Consider the following 20,298-nt stretch of genomic DNA (forward strand, 5'->3'; position numbering starts at 1 on the left):
CAGTAAAAGAAGATGGAAAGAGTATATAGTCATTGTACCAAAAGGAATTGGTGGACACAGAAGAATTTTATGAAACAACATATGAGCAAGAGCTAGGGGTGATGAAAAAGTTCGAGCCACTCTGAAAGTATTCATAAAGTATAAGGCCCCAGAAATTGGCAGCATACCAATTGACATATTTCAACAAACAGATGCTGCCCTGGATGTGCTCACCAAGCTGTGCCAAGAAATCGAGGACAGCCACATAGCCAACTGATTGGAAGAGATCTATATTTGTTCCCGTTTCAAAGAAAGGTGACCCGACAGAGTGCACAAATTATCAAGCAACATCATTACTATCACATGCAAGCAAGATTCTGCTGGAAAATTATGCAAGCATGATTGGAAAAACACACCAACAGAGAACTGCCAGATGTGCAGACTGGATTTAGAAGAGGCCGTGGTGCTAGGGATATTATAGTTAATGTCAGATGGATCTTGGCTGAAAGCAGAGAGTACCAGGGGAGTGCCTATCTGTGTTTTATTGAGTATGCCAAGGCATTTGGCTGTGTGGATTACAACAAACTGTGGCTAAATTTGAGAAGAATGGGAAACCTAGAACACTTGATGATGCTTATGTGAAACCTATACTTGGACCAGGAGGCAGTAATCAGGACAGAGAAAGGAGACACTGCATGGCCCAAAATTGGGAAGGATCTATACTAGGTATGTGTCATATCCCCATACCTTTTCAATCTATATGCAGAACAGATTATCTGGAAGGCTGGATTGATGAGGAGAAATGTGGCATCAGGATTGGAGGAAGAATCATCAACAACCTGCGTTATGCAAATGACAAAACCCTGCTTGCTGAAACTGAGGAGGACCTGAAGAGCTTCCTGCAGAAGGTCAAGGACTGAAGCCTTCAATATGGATTGAGCTCAACATCAAGAAAATGAAGATTCTCACCACTGGGCCTATTGGCAGCATCATGATAGATAGTGAAGAGACTGAGATTGTTCACAGCTTTAGTTTGCTTGGCTCCACAATCAACATTCTTGGTACCAGTAGCCAGGAAATTAAGATTAATTGCACTGGGACAGTTTGCTGTCAGAGACCTCTCCAAAGTACTGAAGAGTAACGATGTCATTCTAGAGACCAAGGTGCACCTGATTCAGGCCATAGTCTTTGTAATTACTTGCTATGCGTCAGAAAGCTGGACAATGACTAGACGTGGTAGAATGGATGCCTTTGAGCTGTGGTGCTGGAAAAGAGTATTGAATATTCCATTGATTGCTAGGAGAACAGACAGGCTAATCCTAGAGAGAATGAGACCAGGCTTCTCCTTGAAAGGAAGGATTCTGAAGTTTTGTCTAACATACTTTGGACATGTTGCAAGGAGGGACCTGTCCTTGGAGAGGGACATCATGCTTGGGAGGGTGGAGGGATAGCACAAGAGAGGAAAACCCTTGATGAGATGAACTGATTCAGTAACTGGATTACTGGGGATAGGAGAATCAAACACAATAAGATTGGCATAGGATAGAGCAGGGTTTAGAGCTGTTGTACCTAGGGTCGCTATGAGTCTCAGATAACTCAACAGCACAAAACAACAACAACATAGATCATTTATGGAGCCCTGTTAATGAAAACATTAAATTTGTGATAGGTAATTTGAACCTTCAGTCTAATCCATGGGGAAAAGACAGTAAGCATCCATAAAGATTTCAGTCTTAAAAACCATATGGAGTTTTTAGCTCCTTACCTAGTGGTAACCCACAGGCATATGGTTCAGATTTGCCACCTGCGTCGTGGGTTGAAGAAACACAGTCTCCTGCCATGTAATTGACTGCCTCTGAAAACCCACGGGGGCTTAGCTATGAGTCAGTTCTTCGTTGACTGCACTTATAACGACATAGTGCATTTCAGAGTCACAGTCAATGCAACAGCCACAGATCATTTTAAGATATCACCTGTATTCTTCAGTTTATGACTCTTTCTGCCATCCTAAAAATGCAGTAGCTCTAGTTTTGTCACTATATCTTGTCTGTTGTTGACTCTTTTGATCATCTAATAAATATAAGGACCTTTATGATTCTATTCACCAACTTCTAGTGGTGAATGAAATCCACCAGCTGCAATTAGGAAAACAGATGGGCATTTTCTTCCCTCATGACATAAAGCCTCTGAAAACCTGCTGGAGGGTCAACTACAAGTCAGTTCCAATTATGAGTACTTAACAACAACTGATAATCCAAGATAATACTCCCATTTGAAGATCTTTCACTTAGCCATATAGTCAAAGGCCCCTTTGTCATGCAAAGTAGCATATTGACAGGTTACAGAGAATAAGATTTGAATATTTTGGGAGAGAAGATTTTTATTCTGTTTACCAAATCTTTGCATTATAAGCATCTGTCTACTAAATTTAGGCACCTTTTTATTTTTATGTATAGTGTGTTCCTAGAAAAATGTGTAAAGTATATACATATGAATTTCAACTATTTAACAATCTATAACAAGATGTTTCTATTCCCTCTGAATTTAGAAGGTAAAGTAAATTAAAATCTTTAATTATAGCATACTTTTTGAACTAAGTCTTCCATATGCATTGGCTGTTGTTAGGCACCGTCAAGTCTATCATTGCTTCTAGTAATGCTATCCACAACGCATCTGGCCCTTGCCCTCTCCTGTGCTGTCCTCATTCTCGCATCCATTGTTACAGTCACTATGTCAAGCCATCTTGCTGAGCGTCTTCCTCTCTTTCACTGACCCCTCTGCCCTTCCTAGCATTTTATCTGTTTTTTAAGGACTGACTTTCCTGTCCTGACAACATACAACATGTGCAAAGTATGTGAGATGAAATTTCCCCATCCTTGCCTCCATATGTACTGCTGTTGTTGTTGATTGTCTTTGAGTCGAGCATGACTCATGGCAACCCTATAAACAAAAGGCCTGAAACCTTTCTATAACTATCAACATTTATCAAAGTTCATAGAGTTTCCGGAGGCCTGTTGTTTAGCAAGTGGATGCTACTCCTCCTACCAATATGTATCTAGCATTAAAAAAAATAATGTTGCCATTGAGGCAACTCATAACAACCTTATAGGATAGAAAAACTAGAGTGGAACTATCCTTTAATCATTCCAGGTTTATAATATTTGGGGAAGCTGACTGAAAAAAAAATCTTCCTCCCCCAGAAGAGCTGATGAATTTAAATTAGCAGGCTTTTGGTCAGCAGCTGAGGGCCTGACCATTGTGAACCACCAGGCTCCTTCTAGTATCACATGTTGTGTACTACAGTCGGAACCCCCATAGCAGACCCTCCAGCAGGTTTTCAGAGGCTGTTAATCACATGGAAGGAGATTATCCATCTTTTTTCCGCACATACATGTGCCTTATTCTTTTTTCCATAATTGAAATCACAGTTAAATGGTTTAAGTCTAATGAATTGATTGAAGTTGAGGAGATGTAATGATAACCATATTTACTTGTATTAGTTTTATAACTAGGGAGCTCTAGTGGCTTAGTAGTAAGGACTGGTGAGGAGATGCTCTGGCAATCCAAAAATACATGGTTTGAATCCACCAGCTGTTCCATGGAAGAAAGATAAGCAGTCTCCTCCCATGAAATTTGCTACATCTGAAAACCCCCTTGAGGGTCAGCTATGGGCTGGTTCCAAATATCCATATGCATGCAAGGAAGTCCAGTGAATACCACTATCATTCAGATATATGCACCAACAACCAGTGCCAAAGAAGAGGAAATAGAAGATTTCTACCAACTTTTACAGTTGGAGATCGATCGAACATGCAATCAAGATGCATTGATAATAATGAGTGACTGGAATGCAAAAGTTGGGAACAGAGAAGAAGATTCAGTAGTTGGAAAACATGGACTCGGTGAAAGAAATGAAGCTGGAGAGAGAATGATTGAATTTTGCACAATCAATGACTTATTCATAGCAAATACATTTTTTAAGAGACATACATGCAGGTTATACAACAACAACAATAGTACTAAATTTTCACTATTCCTTTTATTATGAAAAAAAAATAAATGCTCATTTCACACACACCACACTGAAACAGAAACTAAAGTCTTGTCTCATAGGCAGACACACTGTGACATTTTAAAAAATCTGTCCTTCAATGATGAACTATTGCCCAAAGCTTTAAAAATGCAAGTTAGGGTGGTCATTCTAATGGAATAAAATCCTAGCTTTTCCAAAATACAAATAGGATCTGTATTAAACCAAAGAAGTATTGATTATTCTTTGCTTTATATTTTGGTTTAGTTTTGTTTGTATTATTGAACAAAAAGCCACATGAGATATACTCTGTTTTTTTGTTAGCATGAAACAAACTAAAATATCCTTTAACTAATACTTCAAGAGAAATTATTTTACATAATCAATTCAACTAAAATAAGAATGAATGTATGCTTCAAAAAGGACCTTTATTTAAAATAAAAAACAGATGACACTAAGTAAATTTTCATTTAAAAATTCATTTGGATTTGTACCAAATCTTGAGAGTTCATTATAATGTAGAGAGTAAGTATTTCTTCATACCACGTTAAATTATCTTTCATTTATATTAACTACAAAACAGACATAAAAGAAGAATATATCCTCAAATTGTGTGTGTAAACTGCATGAGAAAAAAAATTCATGGACTTCAGAGTCAACCTTCAGTAAGCTTTAATATATTTACATTTTGCTAATAAGAAATAGGTCACATTTAAGGAAGAACTAATAGTGTCAAAGGAAGTTAATTTTTAATCCATTACTAGTGATACATCTTTATTGGTGACCTGTCCTGCCATTGTTTATTACCTGTCCAACCATTGTTTCCCAGCAGGGTCCTCGAGGTACATCTGCTGGGTGAACAAAAAAAGGTGGTCCAGTGCTATTTCCAGAGAGGGACTCATTGTAGGCCTTAATCATGTTGGCTTCCCAGAGGGTAATATTGGCCTTAACCAGCTTCTCCTCTTCAATCTAGAGAGCAAAGAAATACAAATAATACAACACAGATTTTGTAGGTATTTCAGATAACATTTGAGACTAGCAATTTAATACAAAGCAATGGCAAAGATAATCAGATATAAGTTTTACCTTGTTGTTAATCTCATCCATCAAGGCAAGAATAAACACATACAAGTTCCCCAAAAGAAGAGCAAAAATGCGTCCCAAGAGCCATTTCAGAGCAATGAGGGGGTGGTAGTCCTCCAATTCAGCAAATAAGTCAAACAGAGTTGGACAGAACATCCCCAGAAGAGACATAACCATGTTCATCTACAAGGAAATACAAAGAATGAACTCAATTAATGGCACTTAAAACCATATCTTTCTTCACAGCAGCATTATACACAATAGCCAAAATGGAGGGAAAACGTAAGTATTTACTAAGAAAAAAACAACACAAAAACCAAAACCAAAAAGCCAAATGTGATAAATGCATAAAACAGAATATTAATCAGATATAAAAGATGAGAGTTTTGATACAGCCTATAACATGAATGAAAATATGTTAAATGAAATAAGGGAGTTTTGATGGCTGAGAGGTAAGTATTGATGCTGCCAACTCAAAGCAGTTGGTTCAAATCAACGATCTGTTCTAGAGGAAAAGGATAGGCAATCTCCTCCCATGAGATTTACGGCCTCTGAAAAACTCCTGAAGTGTCAATTACAAGTTGGCTCTGTATTTATGGCACATAACAATAACAACAAATTAAATAAGCCATATAAAAGAGGGGAAATGTTTTCTGATTCTCTCTCTATGAAATCCCCAGAACAGGACAATTTATCTTGACAGAAAGCATATTAGAGCTTAGTAAGGGCAGGAAGAAAGGGAGAGTGGGGAATGGTTAATTAAAGTTTTTGTTTGCAATGATAAAAAATAAAAAAATAAATAGTGGTGGTGGTTGAACAGCTCTGAACAACATTGAATTACATGCTTAAAATGACTATACACACACACAAGACACACATATGTGAAAGAATTTAAAATATTTCTTTCCCTTAGAAATCTGATATTCTCCTCAGCTAGGTTCTCTTTGATCTTTCGCAGGACTTAAGAAGATTATTCCATGCATTTTTACACTTTGATCTTAATAAAACAACAAAGACAATATTCAACTCACATTCACAAGGGGTATTTATGTGTGTGTGTGTGTATATGCCAGTAATAGCATTTCCAGTCATAATGAAGGATTCAGTTTACATTACTCCCACTTGGAGAGTGGATTTTTATATGGTGATACACTTTATAGCAAGATTTCCAAAGGAAAAGGCAAATGACCTGCATGCTCAGCAATTTATGCTGTGCTGTTACAGGTGCTGTCAAGCTGACTGTAACCCATAGCAACTCTACAAGCAACAGATTGAATCCTTGCTCTATTCTACGTCATTCTTATGATCTCTGCCATACCCAAGCCTATTGTTTTTTCATCCCAAAGTTTTTCCGTCCTTGCCTCTAAGAAACACCATCGTTGAACTTCCTCCAAGAATAATTTCTTTATTTTGGCGGTTTATAGGATATTCAATACCTTTCACTAACCCTACAATTCAAAGGTATCAATTATTTAGCCTTCCTTATTCTTTGTCCAAGTTTCACATACATATGAAGCAAAGGAAAACATCACGACTTGGGTCAGACGCACTGGCTTAGTCTTCAGACTTACAGCTTTGCTTTTTTGCTTTTTAAAGAGGTCTCTGACAGCATCTTTTCCAAATGTAAAACATCTTTATTTCTTGACTACCACTACCATGGATGTTGTTTGTGGATCCAAATAAAAGAAAATCATTGACATCTTAAACCTTTTCTCCATCTATCATGATGTTGGCTATTGGTTCAGTGATTAGGATTTTTTTCTTGATGTTGAGATGTAGTTAATTAATATAGAAGGCTGTTGTCTTTGATCTTCAAGTTTTCTTTTGTTTCTGCAAGCAAGTTTATGTCATCTGTGTAATGTGGCCTGTTGATGAGTCTTCTTCTAATCTTTTTTTTTAAAATTTTTTTATTAATGTTTTTTAATTTAATTTAGTTTGTTTATTTTTAATTTCAATGAACATCTACAGAGATTTTGGAATTCCATTCATTCATTGTTGCACCCTTCTCCCCGCACAAACCCCCCCCCATTTGCTCCTCTCCTTGAAAAGCAAAAGAAAAACCCCCTCATTGGTACACAATCCCCCCGCACCTCCCCAAACCCCACCCCCTACCCCCAAATATAATCCACTCTGCAACCCTCATTGCGTACTCCTACGATAAAAATAATGCCCTAAAATATAATACTTTTAGACTGTTCTCTACCCCATAGACTTCAATGCCGTAAACATATTTCATCCAGTTTTTCTCATCTTGATGCCAGATTCTTCTCCATACAGCCTAGCTTCTTGAATGATTTTTTTTCAGCATGCCTGTTTAGTAGATAAGGTGGGGGAAAAAAGATATAATCCTGATGCAGTTTCTTTTAAACCATGCAGTATCCCTTTGTGTGTGAATTACTGCTTCTAGATATGTTGTTGTTGTTGTTGTAGTTTTGTGTGTCATTGAGTGAAGTACGACTCATAGCGGTATTATGAACAACATATCTAAACCCTCTCCTATCCTGTGCCATCCTCGTCATATCTGATACACTTAAACCTTTTGCTACATTATTGTATCAGTCCATCTCATTGAGAATCTTCATCTTTCACTAACCCTTCGCCTTTCTAAGGATGATATCCCTTTTCAAGGAATATTAACTTGATAATCATTAGCATATTGGCTAGCTTTATCAGTTAGGATTGGGCAAGTTCTCTAAACTAGTTTCACTTTGGAGATTGCAAAGTATTGGGGCCATAACAATTTCATGGGCTTTTCCAGAGAAAACAGAGGGCATTCCAAGAAGCACGAAGAGAAACACATGGCAGAATGTTATCACGACCAAGTAGGAAAGTTTTAAAAATTAAGGAACTGTCTATATATTCTAAAGATAAAGTAGTGATGTGGGTGGGGGAAACAAAGGAAATATAAAAACTGGGAAATATTTTGTCTATATATCCTGCCTGCCTGGCCAACACAGATTGTTGTTGTAGTAGTTGTTGTTGTTGTTGTAGTATACCATCAAATCAATTACAACATTTGGTGACCCTATAAACAACAGATTGAATCATTAGCCTATCCTACACCTTCCTCACAATATCTGTCATGCTCAAACTCATTGTTTCAGCCAATGTGTGAAACTATGTCTCTGAAGGTTTTTCACTGACCTTATTGTTGTTAGGTGCTGTTGAGCCAAGTATGACTCATAGCAATCCTAGGAACAATTGATCTGAATCCTGCCATATCTTGTGCCATCTTCACTGTCTCTTACATGCTCAAGTCCATCACTACAGTTACTGTGCATAAAAAGAGAAAGAATCACATGAGGCCACCCATATCAGACCTTTATCGACTTCAGAAAGAATAACTGTCCCCGTTCACAGCATCAATAACACAAACTCAAGTCCCATGAAGTCAGACATGTACCCTATACCCCCATACTTCCTTCTACTCCTCTAAACAGCAATCTTACTACTTCGCTGGGTCCAAATTCTGATGTAATAGCTCACAGACCACATAGAACTATAATGGGGAAGTAAAAAATTTACAATCTAGATTAATAACAGAATACGGTCAAGACGCACAGACACCTCAGCCTCAAGACTCACAGCTCTAAGAATTCTCAAATTCTCAGTCCTGCCAATATTGGCTTTCCTCCCCAGTTGTCCAACAAAGTTGTCAGTCTTGCCAATATTTGCTCTCCACCAAATGGTCCAACAAACTTTTTAGTCCTGCCAATATTGGCTCTCCACCCAATTGTACAATAAAGTTCTCAGTCCTGCCAATTTTGGCTCTCCTCTGCCTCCTTTCAAGGTGTCATCTCATTTCACATCAATTCTCTAGTTCAGCCATGACTGCTGCTATCCAAAAACATCTCCTATATTTCACCAGAGGTAGTCTCTCTTCTCTGCCTGGAAAAAAATTTCTTCCTCTTCTGATGGGAAAAAAAAAAATTGTCTCTGCATCTAGATCTATTTAATTCATTGATGAGACCAGCCAATCCTCTTGTAGATAGTTGAGACTGGAAAATCCTCTTGTGGCGTGGCAGATTGGCCAATCCCTTTGTGGATAAGCCAACATGCCACATGCACATAGTCCCACCCATCTAGTCAGTCATCCACACTAGAAGAGCCATATTGAAAGACAAACTCCTCACTGTGTCAAACCACCTGCTTTATAGTCTTTCTATTTTTTTGTCTTCCCTTCTTCCTTCCCAAGCATGTGCCTCTCCAAAGAATAACTTATCCTAGCAACATGCACAAAGTATGTGAGACAAAGTTTCATCATCTCTGCCTCTAAGGAGCACTCTGACTGGATCTTCTCCAAGACATATCCGTTCATTTGGCAGTCCATGAGATACTCAGCACTCTTCACCAATATAACAGTTCAAAGGCATCAGTTCTTCTTTTATCATCCTTATTAATCATCCAGCTTTCAGATGCATAGCAGGTGACTGAAAGACCATGGCCTGAATCAGGCACACCTTAGTCCTCAAACTGACATCATTGCTTCTAAATAAATTGGAGAGTTCCCTGACTACACACTGTCCCAATATAATACATATCCTGATACCTGACTGCTAGTATCAAATGTACTGATTGTGGATTAAAGTTAGATGAAGTCTTTGACAGTCTCAGTATTTTCTCCATCTGTCGTGATGTTGTCTATCAGTCCAGTGCCAAAAATGTCTTTTTTTTTATGCTGAGATGCAAGCCATTGAATCTATATTTAACTTTCCTCAATAAGTGCTTAAAGTCCTCTTAACTTTCAGCAAGCAAAGTTGTGTCATTTGCATAATGAAGGTTATTGATAAGTCTTCATCCAATCCTCATGCAATATTTTTCTTCATAGAGTCCAACTTCTTGAATAATTTGCTCACAATACATATTGAATAAGTGTGAAGAAAGGCTACAACCCTGATGCACACCTTGGCAAATTTTAAACCATGCAGTGTTCCTTGCTCTGTTCACAGGTAGGTATAAGTTTTGCACCAGCACAATTAAGTGTTCTGGAATTCACATTCTTTTCAATGTCAACCATAATTTGTTAAGAACTGCACAAATTCCTTTGCATAGTTAATAAAGCACAAATAGACAATTTTCTGGAATTCTTCACTTTCAGTCAGAATCCACCTGATGTCAGCAATTCCTAGTGCAAAGGTATCATTTAAATCCTGCTTGTATGTCTAGAAGCACTCTATGTACTGTTCTAGCCACTTTTTTATGATCCTGAACAGTATTTTGTTTGCATGTTCTATTAATGATATTGTTCAATCTTTCCCCATCATAATGATGTCTTTTTTGAAGGGCTGTAACCTGCTAACAACATGCCTGAAGTGTATGGGATGATGTCTTTCTCCAAGGAATAGCCTTTACTAACAACATGAAGTCATTTAAAATACCATAGATTTTGCCAGGTGCCCCTTAATCTTTAATCTGGAAACTTTAAACTGGAGAAGCTGAAGACAATAATGGGAGGAGGGGACTTAATTAAATTTAAAAAAGATTTCTTATATCTCTGATGACTCACTTTCCCAAATATCTGGATCAAAAGCTTAGCACTAAACATTTCCAATTTTCCTTGGAAAATTCCCTGTTTTAATTATAAGTACTAGATTATACTTAGAAAATAATTTCATTTTTTTTCTCACTTTCATTATATAAGTGTGACCAGCACAAGTCAACAACCAATGTGGCATAACATAAAAAAGAGTAAAAAAAATATTAGCAATTTAGCCAAAAGACTTGGAATATCTTGTGCAATTTTACATAAGACAAATTTAAATTTCTTTTCATGACATTTCGTAAGTTGCCAGTGAACTCCCATTTTTATCTTTCATACCTCTGAGAATTCGGACATCTCCTAAGAGGGATGTTAGACAGTTTCTTTGAAACAGTAATCTCTTTGTTTTTGTAATCACTTGGTATGATTTATTTCTTTAAACAGGCAATCAATATAACTATGCGACAGAGTTGTATTATTTTACCTGTAAGTGCTATCAAAGTTAGAAAAGAGAATCTTGACAGCTGTTTTAGTTAATCTTTTAGGTTTTTCTTTATTTTAAAGAGTAAATCCCTCTATCTGATAACAAGATAGATTTACATAGTAACTGCATCATTGGTGAAGATGCAGGACAGGGAGGTTCAGATCTGTTGGTTATAAGGTTGCTATGAGTCACAGTTAAATTGATGGCACAATAAAAATAACGAGTATGAGGATACAAGGAGGGGTTGCAGTTGTTGTTAAGTGCGGTCGAGTCATATACAACTCATAGTGACCCTATAAAGGAAAGACCTGAACACTTGTAAACTTTCATTGTTTCTCCAAGTTCATAGAGTTTCCGGAGGCAAGTTATTTCAGAAGTGGATGCCACTCCTGCTTTCAAGCTTGTTTAAATCAGAAGCTCCACCAAACACTGTCCATAATGGGTGACTATTATTTCATTTAACACATTAGTGTCACAGTGTTCAGCTTCACAGCAACCACGAGTTACCTCTGTACAGCAAATGGACAGACCAGTGCAATAACACTTAGAAGAATGTTTGACAAAAACCAAACCAAAACAAAAAAGAACAAACAAACCAGTCCTGAGTGCCACAGGGGAGGCTTTAACCACAGGGTTGCACAATTTGATAGGTGGAGGGAGGGATGGGTAAATTAAAGGGAAAAGATCCGATGTGAAAAACAACGTATGAATTTTATGAACTTTGTATGCAAACCAATATAAAATTAAAAATAAAACCAAACACACACTAATAACATTCTTATTTACAAGTTCCTGTAAGAGGTTTTTTTATATTGTTGTTGTCAAGTACCATTGAACCAGAACTGACCCATTGATGACACTCTGGCGGGTTGTCAGAGGCAGTTAATCCCATGGGAAAAGATTGTCCATCCTTCTCCTGAGGAGCAGCTGGTGCCCTCTAACGGCATACCTTCAGGATTACAGCACCTAACTAAAATATATAGTCCCGTATCTGCAATGTTACCAATTCTGAAATATTAGGATGTTTGCATTTTGAGACTTTTTAAAAAAGAAGTTTTGTTTTGTTTTTTAGAAGAAGTTTTAAAATCATTTGCTGCCTAAGATTTTTCTAAGAAATTCTATCTTTAGAAGACTGCTTTTGGTCTAGAGGCTCTCAAGAAGTTGCAGTGAAAATATACCCCAGAAATCACATGATGTGCCTAAACTTCCCACAGGCTAAATTGGTACATATTTTGAAAATTACCAAGTTCTAAATAATGCCACCTTGTACATTGGAACATTTTATGAAAGAGAACAAATCAGGTGACGATGCTTTCTTGATTCTAAATTTCTATTCCAACCCCCTTTCTCTGATTGGTAGTAAATACCAGTAAGTGTATAGATATTCTGCATATAATGACCATAATGTTTAACTCCTGATGTAGAGTTGGCTTCCTCATTTGAATCCTGTGGGGAGAGATAGGGAGTGGGGAAGGGATTCAGGCAGTTGAAAAAAAAAGGCAAGCTCAGATTAGCTCAAAGTGGGTTTGGTATTCTGAACATTTCCAATGAGATAAATTAAATACAATCTATTATCATTATTTACAGGCTCTCTACTTCAAATTTATCTTGCTATTTGCTGTGGAACCAATTCCCTCTAGTGGTGACTCCATGTTGCAGAGAACACTGTCCAGGATTTTCAAGGCTTAGATCGCAGACATGATTTCCCAGCTATCTCTAAATGGTTTCCAGCTACAAACATTTCAGCTGGCAATCAAGCTGTGAATAATGAGAATCTACAGTTTAGGAATCAAGATCATGATGTCTCAAAGAATTTAGAATTTAGCCAACAGTTGTATTTTGCAAATGCCAGCTCTGAACACACCAGCTAATGTCCAGAGATTCATCATTCCCATCTATAAATGCTAAGTGTTCACTTAATGTTTCTGGTATGTTTTCCAACTCTGACATCCCACAGTGTCACAAAATGAAACAAAAGCAAAATACAGTTAAGTAGACAGATTCAGAAATAAGGTTGGACAAGAGTAGAAAATGTACAACAGAATAGTTTGAATATAAGGACAGATACATAGAGCAGTCTTATTAAATGTTCTATCACAGAAGTATATAATCCACAAAATGGCAAATATCAGGTGCTAAGCACATAAAAAGCATGCAGGGACGAACTTCGTTTTTCTCCCACCACCCAAGGGTGTCAGGATCTTGCTGTGCAAACTCCTGGGATCGCTTCACAGCCCAGAAGATGAGGTATCCACTCCCAGCAAGTGTCAGAAACACGAAGAAGTTAGCAAGGAACCTCAGGAATCTGATCAAGTGAATGTTTTCTTCTACTTGGGCTGCTTTTTCTTCTATTATAGCTTCCTGGACACAGGTGAAACATAAAAAGAAAACAAATAGAATAATGAGCTACAAAAAGAGATCATTGAATTGAATTATTTTGGCAAACACCAAAATATGAGAAATGAATATGTTAACTAAATTCACCTAGTGAATTTAACTAATTTCACCTGGTAGATTTTCCCAGAAAATGAGACTAAAAGAAAGAAGGAAGAATTTCTGCAAATTCTAATTTATCTAATACTATTCTTTATCATAAAAGACATTGTTTTCCAGTACAGTTGCTTTTAAAATTATCTACAAAATAATGCTCTAGAGTAATTTTAAACATTGAGCTAACTTTTTCCTGTAAATAATTAATGAGCATTGTTTGAGGATTTAAAATATCTGATTATGATTACTAATGGCCTTATATTTCAAGCCATTGGCATTATTTTATTACCAAATTTAGAGAAGAAAGGCCTAGAAGGATAAAATGCCCATCAGGGTTATCAGATTTTTTTTTCCGTCATAATAAGAGTCCTACCAAGAGCCTGATAGGTGGAAACAGCGAATTATTCTTTATTTCATCTTTAAGATATTTCACTACTTATACTATATGGGATAATTTCACTTTTATTCTTAAAATTTTTAAAAACCAAACAAAAAAGAATGGAGGCTTGTCCATGTACCTTAAAGTTCATTGTGATAGAATTAAATTTGTTGTCTGCTGTTTCAGGATTGCCAATTAGGTAGTCCCAGCTCGTGAATATCATCCAGCTGAATTTGAAAGTGTTGTCATCACCACCTCCATCGTCACCAATATTTTGGGTCATTCTGTAAGAAGAGAGAATTTAACTAAGCAGCTAGAATTAAAAAAGGTAAGGACAGAGCAGGGAGTATCAGAACATATAAGATCCAACAATTAGAAAATAGAAGTTTATTTTCAAATTTTAGTTTTGGAAAGGTTGAAACCCCATTTCTCCTTGGAGGCTAGGATTTTGAAGCTCCGTCTCACATACTTTGGGCACATGGTCAGATAAGTCCAGTCTTTGGAGAAGGACATCATCCTCTGAAGGGTGGAGGGACAGCACAGGAGAGGAAGACCCCAGGCCAGATGGATTGATACAGTAACTAGGGCAATGGGGATAGGAGTGTTGGTGTCAGTGAGGCTGGTTCAGGACAGGGCAGGCTTCTGAGCAGTTGTATATAGGGTCTCGATGAGTTGCAGGCAACTCAACAGCACAACAAACAACAACAACAGCAGCATTTCTAATTTTGAGTTTTGTGTTGGCTTGATTGTAGATGAAAGTTATTTTTCCAGGTTCCAAGACTAAAAAATGACTGAACTGTAATCATTTTAATAAGTAAAGAATTACATAAAAAGATATATTTTATTTGTTCTGCATCTTAGAAATTCATATGATTGATCTTTTTGTGGGATGAAGATATCATTAAGAATCTGATTTAAACTGTTGTCTCTCCACAAGGAGAACACAAATGTATGTATGCACTCATTCTTCATTTGACCAAGTTTTCATTCAAAAATTGAGGTTATAAAAGTATAGAGGCTAATCACACTGGATCCAAAAATGAAGGATGACTACATTGTTAGCCCGATTATTATGTAACTGAAAAGTCACTAGAAATAATGGCTCGGCCAACTGATATCTAACCTTAACCCTCACAACAAAGATGCTCTTGCCTTGCACCTCAGTGTCCATTCCTGTCGAGCTATGTTGCAAAAGTGCCTAATAATAGTACAGTAGACTTTTCACTATTTTAATTATTGAATTCCAGAAAGAAAGATATTCCCTATATGAGAAGTAGGTTTAGATACTAAACTCTTCTAAACAACTTTAACTGTTTTTTAAAGCCTCTAAAATGTATGGATGGACCCACCCAGGTCAAGACATTTCGGTGAGGTTTCAATTCGCTGTAGAACTTCTTTGCAAAGAATAAGTCCACAAAATGCACTTCATTTTTGCTTCCTCTAATCTCTTCCTTTAAAAAAGTCAAAGGTTTTATCCAATCTTAATGCCAAATAATGGTGCACATATTTGAAGCATTATTTTCAAAACACATACTTTTGCTTGTAATTACAGATTTCTTTCAATGTTAGAAATACAAATTTCACTTTACATTCTTTCCCCCACAGTAACAAAATGGAAATATCATTTGACGTATTATGAAATAGCATAATATGGTTTGTGGTTTTATTTTTAATATTACAGTAATACAGAACTAAGAAAGGGAAACTCTATGGGGAAGTTCTTGTCTGTCCCATAGGGTCAGTATGAATTGGAATCATATTGACAGCAATGGATAACATGCTATGAAAATAATAGAAAAATAATACTTCCTTACATTGGTGAAATATTTTATCATTTTCAAATAATGTTTACATGTAGTCTCGTGTTAATTTTATGGAAATAGATTGATAGATTGGGCTATGGTTGGCTTGGGAGCTCTGATTGTCTAGTGATTCGAAACTGTGCAATCCCAAAGGCATGCAGTTCATATCCACCAGCTGCTCTGCAGAGAAGGATAGACAATCTCCTCTTGTGCAAATAACTGTTTCTGAAAAAGCTGCTGGAGGGTCAGCTACAAGTTGATTCTGACTCTGTGGTACACAACAATAACAACAACATAGCTTGGCTTAGGATATATAGAGACATTTATTTGGTTTCTTAAAACCTCTACATAAACCTATAAAATGGCCAAATGTTCCCATTGTATAAATGGAGCTTCAAGCCTGTGGTTTTGGATATGTAGATAAATGGCTTGGATATGAATTCTCCCTTAAGGCTATTTTCAAGTCCTAAAAGAGTTTTAAAACAAAATACACCAGTTTTCTTCAGAGAAACCAGTAAATCCAGCAGGTATAAGACACAAAACGTATCATAGACCATTCCAGAGAGCTCCTGCTTAAAGGAGGAGCATACATCATCCTTCCAACTCACTCAGGGAAAGGCTTTTGTTACTAAATCAGATCAGAAAATTGACTAAAGGATAGATTATTGACATCCTCAAATGACTGTGTAAAGTTTTAAAGTTTCTTTAAACAGCATATTGTACAGGGGAGAAGAGTGAACTATCATTTCATTGATTCCCCAGTCAAATCTTTCCTCATGCTCTAATAAATCTTTTTACAAGAAAACCATGTTATGTGCTGGATCATGATTGTCTCTTCTTCTTCCCCCCCCCCCTTTATTCTGAAGCTGAAGTTCTTTGGATGAGTGATTATCCTTGGGCTTCATTTTGTTGGCCTATTTTTTAATGAACAGACAACAGATTCAGCATATTGAGCTGATTCTGCAAATTGCAAATTTCTCTGCACAAGAAAAGAGGGGTCAGTGGCTATTTTCACTGCTGGCTGGACATGCAACCAGCCATCAGTGTGATTCTGAGAGGTGAGCCCAAGGCCGATGCTTGGATTCAGCCCTTTCGTTTTGCGGACGTGAGTCTGACATTACCACGGGTATTAAAGCTATATTTCATTTCTTACAGATGCTGCATCCTCTGGAGATCTAATAACAACAACATTATATCCAGTTCTGAAATTAATTCCCTCATTTGATTCCGGAAATTAATGTTTGCATCTCAAGAGACAAATGAAACTTACGCTTTGAGGACAACCACAAAGCTGTATCCAATGCACATAATGCCCACCAGAAAATAGGAGAGCGGCAACCGGAAGTTCATCCATCCAATGGTGCGCCGATTGTCGTAGTACCCGTAGAAAAGGACAGAATATTGTGCCAAGCCCTAAAAGCCAATAACAAAAACACTTAGCAGATGTTGGGAAGAGCAGTTAAAATGAAGGGGGTAGGATGGGGGTGGAAATCAACTCCTATCAAGAATAATAAAATGACATTAATTTTCAAACTTGAGCGATGATGGCTTTGAAATGAGTGCTTTTGTTCTACTTCATAAGTTGAAAGTCACAGTGCCATATTGTTTGCCAGCATTTGCTTTTAGTCTACATTCAGAGACTCTAAGTAGATCAAATCTTTAACCAAATATAGACTTGCTCGGCTGTGGAGATATTACCATGAGATGCACATTGACTTAAACATTTAAAGACACTCATAGTACCATTAGATTTCCAATGTTCTGAGCTTGTTTAGCGGAGAGCAGGGGAGGGGATCTGACACATGCAACCACTAAGGTTCCCACTTGCAGTGACCTGAACCACAATTATGTCAAACCAAAAAAACAGACCCAAAGCTGTGAGTCCATTCCAAATAATAGCTTCCCAGCAGGACAAAGGCGAGCTGACCCACGGTGTTTCCAGGGCTGTAAATCTCTACAGAAGCAGACTATTAGCGCTCTCCATGAAGCAGCTGGTGAGCTTCAACAGTTGACTCTGTGGTCAGCAGCTGAGTATTTTAACCATTAAGCCACTAGAGATTACTTAAGACTGCATTCTCTCTGAATCCAAGGGCTGTGTGCCTCTGTTAGCAAAATCGAGGCACAGGCGAGATGACAAAGAAATTAAATCTTCAAATCGCCAAGCATATGACATTCTCCTATAACAAATATATTCGTTTACACGTCAAACTATCTGTCCTTAAAAGGCATACAAAACGCCAACAGGCAGCCAGAGTTGGAATTACTCTCTCCCAAAGCCACCTCAAGAAATAATTTCTCCTTATATGCAGAACATGGACCTGTTCTCCTGTTGCTTCCATTACAGCGTTCTTCATCTTCTTTTCTTTACCTTATCAAATGTTTTCCACTCTCCATATTAAAGTATTGTTTCTGCATTATTATATATGATTTTCCAGTTTCTGTTGGACATCCTACCTTAAAATCATTATGGTATGTGAAAGGAAAGCTAACTTGCCACTTTGAGTCTATCTCTTGAGATGAAGTGAGTCATCTCTGAATCTCAGAAACCCAGTTTCTTGAACATCATTTTTACTGATACAAGGATATTGAAGTCTCCTATTGAAAAGGGGAGAAGGAAGAGTAGGGAGAGAAAGAAAAGGAAAAGGAGAAAGAAATGCTTTGGATGCTAATTCCTGAGGAAGAATTACAGTAAGTGGGGAAATTGACATAAACAAAGGGCATACTTAGTTCAGTCAGAGGTGAATGGTTTCCAGGGGGTATATTCTCGAACTTTTGACCTATACTACTGGTTGGTGCCTGGCTGCATCAGGGACTCCTGAATAGGACCCTACATACCTTTTCTGAAAATATTTCAGCAAACTTAAACTCCACATTCATATATGGGAGATATATATATATATATATATATATATATATATGAGAGAGAGAGAGAACTGTCTTACAGTTTTCATCCTTAAAAGATCTCATTTCTAATGTTATATCCTATACTGTGGATTTTTTATCATTGTTGTTGTGTGCTGTCTAGTTGGAGTTGATAGCTGACCCTCCTGTGGGTTTTCAGAGACAGTTAATTGCACAGGAGTTTATTGTCCATGCTTTTTCTGTGGTGGATAAAAACTGGGTCTCTTCGGAATCAAAACCTTATCACTACATCTTCCAGCAATCATCCTTATCTCATTTCACTTTCCTGGCATTTGATTAGCATTATTGCTATATCAGTTGATGATTTTTTTTTAATTTAGCATTTTTCTGAACACTTGTATCTCACAGAATCCCCCCAAGAAGTTCCTACAGTTAAAGGCAATAGTTTCCCCCACTGTGATGCTCCCTCCACATTGAGAAGATCAATAAATATAACACACACCAGCCTCTCTTTGGTGCTTTACTCTGGCCCCAATGAGGAGAGGCCAATCCAATAGCAATACATGAAGTAAAGGGGTAATGTGAGTCATTTCTTCTTAAGCAAAGATTCCCTGCAAAGGATGAGTAGATAGATTTGACTATGAAGTCCATAGAGAGACATATCTGCTAACATCAGCTTTAATAGTATTAAAGATGGCATGTTGACCTCCAACTAGCTTACTCTTTGTTTTATTTGTGATTGACTCAGCAAGTAGTTCAAAGAGATGATGTTATTTATCATGTTTGTCAATATATACAAATAATCAAGAGCTACTGTTGTTATACCAATTTATAAATGAGAAGAGTGAGCCTTTAAGAAATGAAGTAATTTGTCCAAGGTCACAAAACTAGTAAATGACCAAGTATGAACTTGAACTGTAAAAAAAAAAATCAAGTCACACATTAACCATTGTTTGCCTTCAGCCCTTGTGTTATGCTAGTTACTTAGGTTTTCAGGAAGATAAAGAACATAAAACAAAACAAATAACCCTCCTAATGGAGGAAAAAGAATTAGCTGACGCAGAAGTATTTCAAGAAACAACATATGATCAAGAGGCAACGGCGATGAAGGAGGAAGTTCAGGCTGCTCTGAGAATTTGACAAAAAAATAAAGCCCCAGGAATTCATGGAATACCAACTGACATATTCCAGCAAACAGATGTTTCCCTGGATGTGCTCACAAGTTGTGCCAAGAAATCTTGAGGACAAGTACCTGGCCAACTGACTGGAAGAGATCAATATTTATTCCCATTCCAAAAAAAAGGTGACCTGACAGAGTGTGGAAATTATTATATCACTCATATCATATGCAAGCAGAATCCTGCTGAAGATTATCCCAAAATGACTGGAACACTACAATGACAGAGAACTAACAGAAATAAAAGCTGGGCTTGGAAGAGGCTGTGACACTAGAGACATTATAGCTAATATCAATCAGATGGATCTTGGCAGAAAGCAGAGTACCAGAGGAATATCTATTTGTTTCACTGACTATGCAAAGACATTTGACTGTATGATTACAACAAATTGTGGTTAACCTTGAGGAGAATGGGAATTCAGCAGTCCTCAGAGCAGAGCAGGTAAACACTACATGGTTCAAAATCAGGAAAGAAATGCATCAGGGATGCATCCTATCCCCATACATTTTCCATCTGTATGCAGAACAGATCA

The 20,298-nt window shown here is 37.2% G+C and overlaps 1 protein-coding gene across 1 annotated transcript in view; it reads right to left on the bottom strand.

Moving 5' to 3' along the window:
• Nucleotides 1-20,298, bottom strand: part of TMC1 (transmembrane channel-like 1) — a 189,406-nt gene that overhangs the window by 51,330 nt on the left and 117,778 nt on the right. Inside the window, exons 9-13 of the mRNA XM_006894419.1 lie at nucleotides 16,997-17,139; nucleotides 14,064-14,208; nucleotides 13,222-13,416; nucleotides 5,096-5,275; nucleotides 4,817-4,978 (exon numbers count right to left, since the gene is read on the bottom strand). Coding sequence (XP_006894481.1) covers nucleotides 4,817-4,978; nucleotides 5,096-5,275; nucleotides 13,222-13,416; nucleotides 14,064-14,208; nucleotides 16,997-17,139 — 825 coding nt within the window. The remainder of the gene's footprint in view (nucleotides 1-4,816; nucleotides 4,979-5,095; nucleotides 5,276-13,221; nucleotides 13,417-14,063; nucleotides 14,209-16,996; nucleotides 17,140-20,298) is intronic.

This window comes from Elephantulus edwardii, unplaced genomic scaffold (genome assembly GCF_000299155.1).
Source record: "Elephantulus edwardii isolate Elephantulus edwardi_28Jun2011 unplaced genomic scaffold, EleEdw1.0 scaffold00141, whole genome shotgun sequence".
Lineage (NCBI taxonomy): Eukaryota > Metazoa > Chordata > Mammalia > Macroscelidea > Macroscelididae > Elephantulus > Elephantulus edwardii.